We start from the raw sequence: 13,518 nt of genomic DNA on the forward strand, positions 1-13,518 counted from the left end.
CATGGACATTCACTAAAGAACCAGAAGATTCTTAAAACTAGTGAATTTTGTTGTGCTGCATGTTCTCAAGGAAAGTTAATTTTAAGGCCATCACCAGTAAAGATTGGATTTGAGTCCTCTGAATTCCTAGAAAGGATTCAAGGTGATATATGTGGACCTATTCATCCACCATGTGGATCTTTTAGATATTTTATGGTCCTAATAGACGCATCTTCGAGATGGTCACATGTGTGCTTATTATCTTCTCGCAACCTGGCGTTTGCGAGATTACTGGCTCAAATTATTCGATTAAAAGCACAGTTTCCAGAAAATCCAATCAAAGCAATTCGTCTTGATAATGCTGGTGAATTTACTTCCCAAGCTTTTGATGCTTATTGTATGGCTAATAGAATAAGTGTTGAACATCCAGTAGCTTATGTTCACACACAAAATGGGTTAGCAGAATCGTTTATTAAACGCCTCCAGTTAATTGCTAGACCCTTACTTATGAAAACAAATCTCCCAACCTCGGTTTGGGGGTATGCTATTTTACATGCCGCAACACTTATTCATTTGAGACCAATGAGTTACCATCAGTTCTCTCCTATACAATTAGCTTTTGGCCAGCAGCCAAATATTTTCCATTTAAGAATATTTGGATGTGCGATATATGTTCCCATTGCACCACCTAATCGCACCAAAATGGGACCCCAAAGAAAATTGGGGATATATGTTGGATATGATTCTCCCTCTATAGTGAGGTATCTTGAGATACAAACTGGAGATGTATTTAAAGCCCGGTTTACGGATTGTCATTTTGATGAATCAAAATTTCCAACATTAGGGGAGAGAATAAGCTTCCTGAAAAGGAACTTAATTGGAATGCATCATCGTTGATGCATTTAGATCCTCGATCAGGGCAATGTGAACTAGAAGTTCAAAAGATTATACATTTGCAAAGAATAGCAAATGAATTGTCTGATGCATTTTCCGATACAAAGAGGATAACCAAATCTTATATACCTGCGGAAAATGTCCCAATTCAAATTGATGTCCCAGTAGAACAAGTAGCCACTGAAGCAAATTCATGCCAGAAGCGTGGCAGGCCTGTCGATTCCAAAGATAAGAATCCTTGAAAGCAAAAAGAGGTAAATACTATTCCTGTTGAAAAAGACATAGTAGAGACACCTGCAGTTGTCCAAAATTCTGATATAATGTTAACGCCAGAAGACGTTCAGGTACCTGAAAATTGTGAAAATGATGAGATCTCGATAAATTATGTCTTTACAGGAAAGAAATGGGACCGAAATAAGACAATTGTCAATGAAATATTTGCATATAATGTGGCATTAAATATCATGCATTAAAGTAAGGATCTTGAGCCAAGATCAGTCGAAGTATGTCGACAAAGAAATGATTGGCCAAAATGGGAAGAAGCCATGAAGGCTGAATTAGACTCACTTGCAAAACGTGAAGTCTTTGGACCTGTAGTCCGTACACCAGAAGATGTAAAATCTGTTGGATACCGATGGGTATTTGTGAGAAAACGAAATGAGAAAAATGAAGATGTGCGCTATAAAGCCCGACTTGTGGCACAAGGTTTTTCACAAAGGCCTGGTATAGATTATGAAGAAACGTATTCCCCTGTAGTGGATGCGATAACATCGCGTTATTTGGTCAGTTTATCTGCATATCATAAACTGCATATGCATTTAATGGATATGGTAACAGCCTATTTATACGGCTCATTAGATTGGGATATCTATATGAAAGTCCCTGAAGGACTAAAGATATCTAAACCATCCAATGAATATTCGCAAGGGTTATACTCAGTTAAGCTGCAAAGATCTTTATACGTTCTAAAGCAATCTGGACGAATGTGGTATAATCGCCTTGCTGAGTATCTGGCTAAAAACGGATTCAAGAATGATGATATCTGTCCATGTGTTTTCATAAAGAAAACTGCATCTGGATTCATTATAGTTGCTGTGTACGTTGATGATTTAAATATCATTGGGACTCCTAAAGAGATTCCAATAATTATAAAAACTCTAAAAGAAGAGTTTGAGATGAAAGATCTTGGAAAGACTAAGTTTTGTCTCGGCCTGCAGATCGAGCATATAAAAAGTGGGATCTTTATTCATCAAACAACATACACAGAAAAGATCTTAAAGAGATTTTATATGGATAAGTCACATCCATTAAGTACCCCAATGATCGTAAGGTCTTTGGATGTGAAAAATGAAGATATCCTTGGTCCTGAAGTACCATATCTTAGTGCCATTGGAGCGCTAATGTATCTTGCTAATAATACATGACCCGATATATCATTTGCTGTGAACTTACTAGTAAGGTATAGTTCCTCTCCAACCAGAAGACATTGGAGCGGAATCAAGCAAATCTTTCGATATCTTCATAGAACGGTTGATATGGGATTGTTTTATCCATATGGATCCAAGTCACAACTAGTTGGCTATGCAGATGCCGGATACTTGTCTGATCCACATAAAGGGAGATCTCAAACAGGATACATGTTCACATATGGTGGTACAGCTATATCATGGAGGTCCACGAAACAGACGATAGCAGCAACCTCCTCTAATCATGCTGAAATACTGGGGATTCATGAAGCTAGTCGCGAGTGTTTTTGGCTGAGGAGTCTGATTCAATATATTCTGTCATCATGTGGACTGATTGATCATAAGATAGCTCCAACTGTCCTGTTTGAAGATAATACAGCATGCATTGCTCAACTTAAGGGTGGATACATCAAACGTGATAGAACAAAGCATATTTCTCCCAAATTCTTCTTCACTCATGATCTTCAAAATCAAGGGACTATTGATGTCCAACAGATCCGTTCAAGTGACAATCTGGCAGATTTATTCACCAAGTCACTCCCAAAATCCTCCTTTGAAAGATTGGTACATGAGATTGGGATACGCCGATTTCGAGACATTAAATGATGTCGGCAAGAGGGGGAGGCTGTACTCTTTTTTCCTTGGTCAAGTTTTTTTCCCAATGGGTTTTTCTTGACAATGTTTTTAATGAGGCAGTCCCCATCACTAAAGGATATTGTACTCTTTTTTCTTTACTAAGATTTTTTCTCATTGGGTTTTTCTTTAGTAAGGTTTTAACGAGGCAATAATTCTAAATGGTCATCCAAGGGGAGTGTTGTGATAAAGATGGATGACCACGGTGGATATCATTTTCAAGACTGAATGAATCTCTTTACAAGATAAAAAGCAATAAATGAAGGTTAAAAGTGGAATCACCTTACATGTATAAATAGCAAGCATCGTCAGATGCATTTTACACACAATACAAAATACAAAATCTTCTCTCTCTTACTACGTACAAAGTTCTATTATCTTTTCTATTCATATACTACAACATATAATATTAGTAGATATATTAATCATTCTTATTATATTGAGATAGTCATCATTGTAAATATTATTATTAAAATTATCTAATTATATTACATTATTACATCTTTCTTATTTATTTAGTTGTTTCACAACAATGATCAAATATTCTCGTATTTAGTCACAAAAAAACGTAAGTGACCAAAAAAAAAAAAATTCTCGTATTTCATCGAGAAATTCTCCATATGTAAAAATTTTAACTAGGTCTGATATTTTTCAATTTTCATTAAAAAATGTTGAAAAAAAACCCTAATTTACTAATTCCATCGTCAGCCTCTGCCTCACAAAGCACGGTCACACTACCTAGCCTTCCACTCGCAATAGACCAAGAGAGAACTGGTTCGCCAGTTGCCGCCGCTGGTTCGCCTTCTGCCTCCGCTTCTGTTTCCGCCGCAGCTGGCTGCTGTCTTTCCCGTGAATTTGATTCCGCGTCTCCCTCTGCCGCTTCTGTTTCTGCTTGTGCTTCTCTTCTGTGCCTCTGCTCACCTCTGGTGAGTTCTTTCTCTCTTTTTTTTTTTTTTTTGTTTCCTACTTAATTTAGCTAATTAGTTGATTTAGGCATTTTTCTAAACTAGTATAACGAACTTGAAGTGGAAGGCTAGGATTAGATGAGGTGAATGGGGAAGGAACGGAGAAGAATTGTGTGTAACAGAGTAGGACTGATTGTGGGGAATTGAAGAGAAAACGGTGGAGAAGATTCTGAATAGCGAAAAGGTGAAAACTAGAGAAGGTATTACAAAGAGTGGAGGGGCGGGAGCCGGGAAGGGGTTAATAAGAGGAAGATGACAATGCCAAAGAATATTAGTTGGTGAGTATGAACATATGTTTGAGGTTAATGGTAAGTAACTAGTATTGATTCTGCGGCGGTAATTAAAAAGAATGTGAACTGCATCACATTTGGCAAGCGAAAATTGAGGCATCAATGGAAAATACAAGCTTAGAGGGGTTGTTGGATAAAAAAGAAAGGGAACTATATTGAAGAGATTTGGGGTATGATGTGTAATGGGGAGGGACGACTAGATGCTGCTGCAGAAACTAGTACTACTTGTGTTAGTTTGTGTTCTCTTGGAACCTTGGTGTATGTGTTATCAATTTCTGAACTTTCTTTGGACTAGCATAATTGTTCAGCTAAGAGTCCTCCTCTTGTAGTTGAGCTCTCTTATTAGGTATCGAAAAAGAAAAAAGCTAAACTTAGCTTATTAGTTAATTTGTTGATTTAGTTCCACTTTACTGTTAGTTAATTAGTTAATATTTTGCGTTTGGTGTTCTTATATATATATATATATATATGATCGATCAATGGGTCAATTGCTGGATCAGTTCTGATAACTATAGTTGCAACAAACGTCTCAAAGAGAGAAGAGAGGACACTAACTCCAGAAACAGAAAAGGGAAGACAGTGGCAGCGGACGGCACGACGCTCCTCCCGTCCTCAGCGGCACTCTCTTCCCAGAACGCCATTCATCATTGACAACATAGTTTATTCAAAAGAACAAGAGTGCTTAAAAAATGCCTCGTACAACCACCGTGGACTGCATTGGATGCCCTCCTCTTCGGGCTTTAACCTTCGATACACTTGGTCTCATCAAAGGTGATTCTTCTTCCTTATTTATTTATTATTTTTATTTTTTTGAGTTTTCTTGTGTGTTTTACTAATTTACTTAGCTTTTACTTTGTTTTGGGTGATATTAGTGTTGGAGGCTCGTGATAAGCAAGGAGCTCCAAGGGTAGTAGAGAGGTGGGGTGAGCCTGATTCATCCAAAGGTATCATGGCTGTTTCAATGATTCAATGCCATTCCAACCCGGTATGTGTTTTCTTGCAATACAATATTTCTCAGTCTTTGCTCTTGTAGCATTGTTTGTAGAGTGCACAAATGATGACACAGATACAAAGATACTCCTAAACACCGAAATTTGTAGATAGTAGGAAATTTATGTGTTATTCAAGCACTAACATATTCATTACTATGTAGACTTGGCCAAAATTGTTTCAAACATTCTCAGCATTGCTACTTAGTTTGTTTGAAAATTTTGTAATAATACGTATGATGTATGGTCATTAAGATTTAAGAGTGTCTTTGAGTGTTGGATACTGACACGTGTCAGACACAAACACCTCATGTAGTTGGTGACCTGGTGTCTCTGTGCTTCATACATAGAGCATACCTTTCTTTCTTTCTTTTTTTCATTTTGTTTCTCAACGTTGAAGTCAATAAACATGTCCATAGAGATGAATATAGAAACAAACTTATGATAAAAAGGTGGGAAACAATTAAAGGAAATTGTAATTCCCCTCCTTCAATGTGTTTGTTCAACGGGTTAGCTGTTTTAGTTTGATTCTCGATATGTGAGATCTGCTTTTTAGCCTTACCTGCCATGGGATAACATGTGTTTTAGGTTTTGGCAGCTTGCTTGAATAATTTTTGCCCTTTGTTAGTTAATGATTAAGTAATCCCTTGAGTTTACATAGTTATTTTAATGATAGTTTGGAATGTAATATCTTTCCATTTCTATTTAGCTTTTCAGTATTCCGCTTTTTTGTTAATGCTACTAGGGTTTTGTTTTCAAAAAGAAGTAATGTTAAAAATATAAGTGTGAACTGCAATAGGGTGAGGTTAAGCTACCTCGAGTTATGAAAAGAAGATAAAATGACACAAAACTAAGAAACAATGAGTGTAGGAATTTAGCAGGGCTGTGTGATCGCTTGAAAAATCAGATATAGCAACTTCCTTGAGTACTAAGCTTTGGGGCTCTGCATAGGTCATTTTTGAGTCTAAAGCAAACCACACTATACTTGTCTTATAGATAGGCAGTGTATTTCAGTTTAATCTATTGTTTTTATGCCTTGGAGATTTGTCCTTAATTAATAGTTTATTAGTGATGTGGTCAGGCTTTACTCTTCATTTTTCATCAAGAACTGCACATTGCATCATACTATCTTTGTGTGCGTGTCCACCACTGCCCATCATTTTATTGTAATGATTAAATAAATTTGATATTTTTATGAATTTTTTTTCTTTTTGAGAATCTTATACGGACGTAATTGACTAGTTGTAATTATTTTCCGACACTAATATAATAACTAATTTCCACCATTTGGGTTGGCTACACTACATGGATCAGTTCACCTTTTCTGGTTCTACCCTAAACCAAATTTGAAGTAAAAGCATATAGAATAAGGTTGCTTCTTGGGTTTTCCTTGATCCCCTTTTATACTATCTTCATTTTGGTTCACTTTTCCTGTTCGAGCCTCTACTAGTCTTCTTCCATGACTAAACCACATTAGGAAAGCTTCCATTATTTTTCCTTAATAAGTACCACTCTAATGTCTAATCTTATCTTATCTTGTTTGACAACTCCACTTTGGCATTCTCTCTTTAATATGAAGATGCTTTGGTTTTTTTGGCACTAAACTACATAGCATTCACTACCTTAATCATTGTTTCTGTCCTATCTGTTTGGTAGAATTTTCTTTTGAGTTTGACAATGAAGATGTGAAGCAGAAAAGCTGGATTCTCATTGTTTTCTTATCTCCTTTTTCTTTTTCGTTGCTGGTGTTGCAGTTATTAGCTGTAGCTAGGAAAAATGGCCAGGTAAGAAGAGGCTGTGGTATTTTTATTTTTGGTGACTACAGAACAAGTTTGGTTTAAATGTTGATGTACCCCTCTCTCTCTCTCCACATGTACAGATTGAGATTTTGAGTCCTGTAAGTGGAGATCTACAGGCAACAATTTCAAGTTCTAGTGATTTGGATCTTCAGTCTGATGTTGTTGGTTTGCATTTATTTGCAAAAGCAAATCTGGAGTTATCTACAAGGTATATAAATCACTGCTTTTTGACAGTTTAAGTTTGTCTTTCATTCTTGCATGTATTGTATTTTGGTTGTGCTCTATATAAGGGCAATAGTCACACTGATTTTTTTCCCCCCTACTGAATAATTAATTCATATTGGCCTTGTTTTATGAAACTGTGAACGGAGGAGACCCTACACGAGACTTAAGTCACATATTTAGGTTGCTTTGTGGATTTATATCCCTCTTCCATGTAATCCTGCTTGCTGGTCGTTAGATTATAAATCTTATTATTAGTGGGCTATTAGCCCAAATAATTTATAAAAGGTTAGGCTTGGGTTTTGTATCACATCTTTCTTTCAAAAGTATATTCAGGGGTTATTTCTTTATTAAATCAAAACCAGACACTTGAAATGAGTCTAACCTGTTGTCCTGCACTGGTGTGGTTATTTTGTATATTTCCTTGTAACTCACATCCTTTTTTACATGGTCACATTTGCATAATTTAGTGTTTGCTGCAATGGTGTACTGTTGATGTTGATGGGATTTTGCAAGCTAATAGTTAGTTATCTCTCATGCACACAATTCATTCTCTAATTTTCAAGTTGCATTAAGCTCTAGAATTGTGTGCGTACATGTCTATTTATGTATGTATGTGTGCCAATGTGTTTTGTCAACTCGTTTACTTTTATTTGAATTCTTCTGAACATACTCTGATTTGTGATTGGTCTTAGGCCTTGTACGCTACTTACATGCACATCAAAAGGGAATGCAAGCGTAAAGTCCATTGATATTACTGATTCATCGATAGAATCTTCTTGTCTTGATTCTTCAAAAGCATGGAATGTATGTGCTAGTGGTAGCATAGAGTGTTGCAAGGTGGACGGAAGTGAGAAGTTTGCTCTATTTGGAGGGTGAGTATCTATGACTTGCATCAGTTTCGCATAAAAGATTGTAAGTTATGTTGAATGCATATGGGTACTAAAAAAGTGTTCAAATAATTTATTTATTTAGGTTTGATTAAAACATAGGAACGAAATACAAGACAGTTCACCTATCATGGTAAAAAAGGGAACTGAAAAGAGGAAAAACTAAATTACAACAGTAGAGAGGGGTTATAACAGAGACCCTTCAACTCCCAAAAACTACAAATTATTCAAGTCCCTCCAAGATAGAAAATAAACCTCTTCTATAGAAATACATGTACTCAATATCAAAACATGATAATTTTAATTTAAAATCAATAAACGATAATAATCGTAGTCTAAATTATGACCAATTGCATATTCAAAGCTTTAAAAAATTTATTATTTCTGTTACTTTTTCTTTAGGATACATTGGTAAAAAATTTATATTAACTAGTAATCTTTATTATATACCTAACAGGGTATTACAGATTACCAGTTAGATTAACTCTGTAGTCTGTATTGTTATGTTACCAATAATCTAAAAAATAGTAATCCTTTTTAGTGGTAATCTAACTTATCAATCATCTTTAGTTCTTTACCCAATAAAAAAAAAAGAAACAGAAAAATAAATGAAGCACATGAGGCTAGTTTATTGTAAAAGGGTCACACTGTCAATTACATGACAGATTGTATTTACCTCTCTGTCTTTCTCTCTCTCTCTCTCTTAACACATTGCCTCATACTTTCGTGAATTTGAAAAACCGTTACCAACTGTATAGTTGTTATAGAGAAAATTTAGCCAGAGCAATATTAAATTACTACTTTTTCTATAGGAAAGGTGTTGAGGTTAATCTCTGGGATCTTGACAATTACAGTAAGATTTGGAATGCAAAATCTGTAAGTCTTTTCTTCAACTCCAAGTTTTTCATTTTTTTTCTTGTTAATTTATTTTCCCCTAGATCATGGTTGGCACATTTTACTTTTTTTTTCCCCCTCCATGCTTGATATACCAATTATTTTGACCTATGCAGCCTCCCAAGGACAGCCTTGGAATATTCACACCAACCTGGTTTACATCGGCCGCATTTCTAAGGAAAGATGACCATCGGAAGTTTGTTGCTGGCACCAACAGCCATCAGGTAATTTTAACAAGTCAATTCTTCATTTTATCAAACTGGTTTTGATCTCTAACTAGTAAGAAATAAAATATTTTTTCCCCTTCTGATACTCTTGACAAGGATTAATAATTTGTGCAAGAGTCAGAAACCATACACTTTGAAGAGGAGAACATGTTTCCACAAGGTTTATGTAAGAATAGTTTGCTAGGATTGCATAATCTGTTCTGCGATGCTTTTAGTTCAGTGATTAAGTTCCTTCAAGCGATAAATGTGCTTCTTGTTGTTTCTGTTTATAATGATGAAATCAACAGGGAGTTTTTAGTATTGTGTTTCCGCAAAAATGCTCCATTGTTCTTTCCGCATCCATTGTGTTGCATAAATAAAAAGAGAAAGGTTTCAAATATTTGGAATAACCTCAAGGATTTTTCGGGATGAGAACTTTCTGTTTTCCATATGATTAAAGTGTAATGCGTCGACTTTATTAAGCTGTCACACCTCTATTACAATGCATAAGGAAGCATTGCTTCCAGCAGCTACACTTTATTACTCATTTTCATTACCCTTTTAACATAAACTGGACAGATTCGCCTTTATGACATCTCTGCACAGAGAAGGCCTGTTCTTTCTTTTGATTTCCGTGAGACACCAATTAAAGCATTAGCAGAGGATATAGATGGAAATTCAATCTATGTAGGAAATGGGTCTGGTGACATGGCTTCTTTTGATATACGAACAGGTACTTCCCATATCATGGGCTGTTTGTTAGAAATTTATTTATAGTGATTACAGTGTTGTTTAATTAGCATACATGTATGCAATAAAATCTTTGTTAATCAATGAGATTCGATATTCTTTGCATATGTGGCTCAGTCTCTCTAATTTTCTGAAAGTAGAGAAAAGGTTTATTGCAGCCCCCATACAATTCCTCCTTATTTTCTCTACAATTCTAAGGGTAAATGTCAGATTCTTCCCATTTTCTCTTATTCCTTTTGTTTCTCTCCAATTTCCTCTTCAACCAAGCAAAAGAGAATTATCATTTTTTATGCCCAAAGTATGACTATTATGCTTGTTTGCTTCTTCCCCTCAAACCCAACCATGAAGCTATTTTGATTATCGTCTTCTTCAGCTTGAGTATGCTATGTATTTATTGATAAAGCTTAGGAGATGGTTTCTAGTTTCTACTTATTTCTTGTAAACAATTCTAGCATTGTTTTAGCCCACTGATTGAGAGAGACGTCTCAATTTTAGCATTTACATACTTGTAGGAGCCACAATATCACTGTAATTTATGTAAAAAAAAAAGAGGGGGGGGGGGGGGTAAAAGAGGTCCGGTGAGAACAAGTAGTGGTTGTATGGAACTTGGATCCTCTTCTAAAGATTGCACTTTAGAGAATAGTAAAATAGGGGGTTTCACCATTTGATTTATAAATTGGAAATGAGTTTTGCTTCTATACTAGGGTGAAAACTCTTTGCCCTTTGTTTTATAGAATCCTTGTCCCAAATTTAATCAATATTGCTTTGTTGCTGGTATTTAGACAATTATCAACAGGTGCAATTGAGTTAAACTGTATCTTGCAATTATTATTATGAACTCTATTTGCTTATTTATATTACAGGTAAATTGCTAGGATGTTTTACTGGGAAGTGCTCGGGAAGCATCAGATCCATAGTTAGGCACCCTGAGCTTCCTGTGGTAGCTTCATGTGGTGAGCATCTCTTCTTAACCTGTACATAAATGTAGATGAGGTTAAATGGTTCATAGTTCAAAAATGGTTATCAACTTAATTTGCCATGCCCTGCTGCTAATGTCCATATCATTTTCCCACCCTCTCTTTCTGTATAGGATTGGACAGCTATCTGCGAATTTGGGATACAAAGACTAGGCAGCTTCTTTCTTCTGTGCGTGTTCTGCCTTCTTTCTTTGTCCACTGCTGTATGCTGTATAATGTTCATGATGCTTGTATGTGTATGCCACTGGAAAATATTTTTTTTTAATGATCATTTTGTTAATTTTCATTGGTTGTAGGTTTTCCTTAAGCAACATCTTTTGCATGTGGTTTTTGATTCCGGCTTCACTGTTGAAGGTTAGTAACTTTCATTCTTATTTTATTTATATTTTGAGTTCTACATTTGTTGTTTTTTCTTTTGGGAAGAAAAAATGGACAGAAGACATGGATGATCATAGGTTATGATGCCTTGAGTAATCCTCTAATATTATACCTCATTGTTAATCTGATTAAATGACATGCTTTGGAATGAAACAATGATTTAGGAGCTGTGGCCTGCAGCTGTTGGCATCAATCTTACTAATAAGACTCAAAATTTCACTCCAATAATATCTGTTTAATCTAGGTGTGTTTGTTTTAGCCTTTTTATGCAAAAAAGTTCACTTTTTTAAGACTTGTAATTTCTTTATTTTAAGATTTCTTATTTGTTTTGGGTAGCAGTTCTTTATTTTTGTAAATTTTCATTATATAAGCAGAAATACCCCAAGGGGCAGATCTACCATGCAAGGAGCAATCTGTGAATGAGATCGGTGTTATGGAAGGGATTGAAGCACCATCTTTGAAAAGGAAAAAGTCTTTAAAGAACAAAGGAAACGTTACAGATAGTGAGAGGAAGAAAAGATCTAAGCATAGCAAAGAAGGCAAAAAGTCTAAAGAAAATGATGAAGGTGAGAAGATTGTGTCAGAGTAAATCGAAATCCAAGAAAAAAAGCAAGAGCACGAAATGTGAAATTGATGAAGGGTTGTGATTCATATGGATCAAATTCCATGTGATGTTACTACAAAGTATCAGATTCTACAACCATTATAATACATGATGATGATGATGGACACATGCAAGTATTAGTTAGCAATTTTTGTGTTTTAATTGGATCATCTTAGAGGTGAATTTTAGGGAATTTAATTATTTATGTGGCATGGATGAGGCAAGTTTTTTCAATGCTCTGGTTTCTCAAAGCATGCAAGGTTAGATTAGTGTTAAGTTATTTAATATATAGAGGTTTAGTCATACAACTTTTCATGGAAAATATTCAGTGTTCTGTTTTATAGGTGTTTTGTGATCAATTGTTTTTGCTCATATGATAATGCTCAATTTTGTTAATCAGTGTAATCAAAATTGTTGAGATTGTAGTATTTAAATGGTCAAAGTCAACTTGTGAAATTGTGTTCCTGATCAAGCCTAGAGCAGAGAAAAGGGAAATGAAATGGTAGAAGAGAAAGGTGCGAGGAAGAATACAGAGAGAACAGAAAGAATAAGGATTTTCTGAGTAGGGAAAAATGATTACAAGTAACAGAATCAATTACACACTGGCTGCGTTTGGCTTAACTAGAGTGTGAGATATGGATACAAAGACATGAACAATAAAGACAGATATAAAAGATACACAAATTCTTATAACTTGTTTAGTAATTATAGACCACAATTGAACACTACATATAATAATTTTAAAAAATACCAATTTTACTCTAAAATCCTAATCCACTGCATTTCTTCCTCCACTAGCACCATCAACTAATTGTTTGTCATCATGTCTTTCAAAATTTGTGTCGCACGATAGATGTGTGTTACTGTGTCTATGTATTTGAAGAACACACACCCACTAACCAAATACAACCTAATTACTATCAGCTAATTATATACACCGTAGACCATACTGATAAATTATCCTCAAACCTAACTATACTCTTAAATTAACTCATTATGGTTAAACTAACCTACCTCTGATTCAACCTAACTAAGTTAACTCTCCATCTTGCATTGTATGCTACCTTACAAGTTACAAGCTATATCTATGCAAGCTTACTAATATTCTCCATCAAGTTAAGAGAGCTTTCACAAACACACAATACAAACTTGGACAATGAAAAAAAAACGAAATCATTGTACTTCCTCCCTCAAGCTTGGGAAGTGCAAATCTAACCGTCCTAATTTATCAAGCATCAATTTAAACGTGCCTGGAGTCAAAGCGTGAGGATTTGATTCTATCATTTAATGGGAAATCACTTCAAAATTCTCGCCTCAACTTTCTCTTTCACTGCATGGCAAAAATGGACTTGCTCTTATACGTAATGCGAACTGATTATCACAACTTTCTATATTGAGATGTATTTGCCAATTTTTCTATGCTATCTTTGCCAAATTTGGCGTTGTAAACCACAAGGACAGAAGTTGGCTTTGCTCCCAGCATCCCATATTCCTAGGAAGAATTTCAATTTTCCAAAATAATCAAACCTCGCGAAAGTTGTAACCATCCATCATCACTACAACAAAAAACAGTATTTATAAC

The 13,518-nt window shown here is 35.3% G+C and overlaps 1 protein-coding gene across 2 annotated transcripts; it reads left to right on the forward strand.

Annotated features, from left to right (window-relative positions):
- Positions 1-3,510: 3,510 nt before the first annotated feature.
- Positions 3,511-12,392, forward strand: LOC112720282 (uncharacterized). Of its 2 annotated transcripts, XM_025771167.3 has the most exons (14): positions 3,616-3,898; positions 4,728-4,998; positions 5,100-5,212; positions 6,971-7,000; positions 7,096-7,223; positions 7,933-8,112; positions 8,940-9,003; positions 9,138-9,245; positions 9,807-9,960; positions 10,841-10,930; positions 11,068-11,123; positions 11,251-11,308; positions 11,497-11,576; positions 11,707-12,392. In XM_025771167.3, the coding sequence occupies exons 2-13, from the start codon at positions 4,917-4,919 to the stop codon at positions 11,532-11,534; spliced, it is 1,101 nt and encodes a 366-aa protein (XP_025626952.1). In that variant the 5' UTR covers positions 3,616-3,898; positions 4,728-4,916; the 3' UTR covers positions 11,535-11,576; positions 11,707-12,392. The 2 variants fall into 2 exon arrangements, with proteins under 2 accessions (XP_025626951.1, XP_025626952.1); XM_025771166.3 differs by lacking the exon at positions 11,497-11,576 and having other exon boundaries at positions 3,511-3,898.
- Positions 12,393-13,518: the final 1,126 nt, after the last annotated feature.

Source organism: Arachis hypogaea, chromosome 11 (genome assembly GCF_003086295.3).
Source record: "Arachis hypogaea cultivar Tifrunner chromosome 11, arahy.Tifrunner.gnm2.J5K5, whole genome shotgun sequence".
In the NCBI taxonomy this organism is placed as follows: domain Eukaryota; kingdom Viridiplantae; phylum Streptophyta; class Magnoliopsida; order Fabales; family Fabaceae; genus Arachis; species Arachis hypogaea.

Excerpts from the sequence above, each read along its gene's own strand:
- LOC112720282 (XM_025771166.3), top strand. The coding sequence starts at position 4,917 with ATGCCTCGTACAACCACCGTGGACTGCATTGGATGCCCTCCTCTTCGG. Across the intron at positions 8,113-8,939 it reads AAGTTTGCTCTATTTGGAGG|GAAAGGTGTTGAGGTTAATC; the intron begins GTGAGTATCTAT and ends CTTTTTCTATAG. Across the intron at positions 11,309-11,706 it reads TTCCGGCTTCACTGTTGAAG|AAATACCCCAAGGGGCAGAT; the intron begins GTTAGTAACTTT and ends TTATATAAGCAG.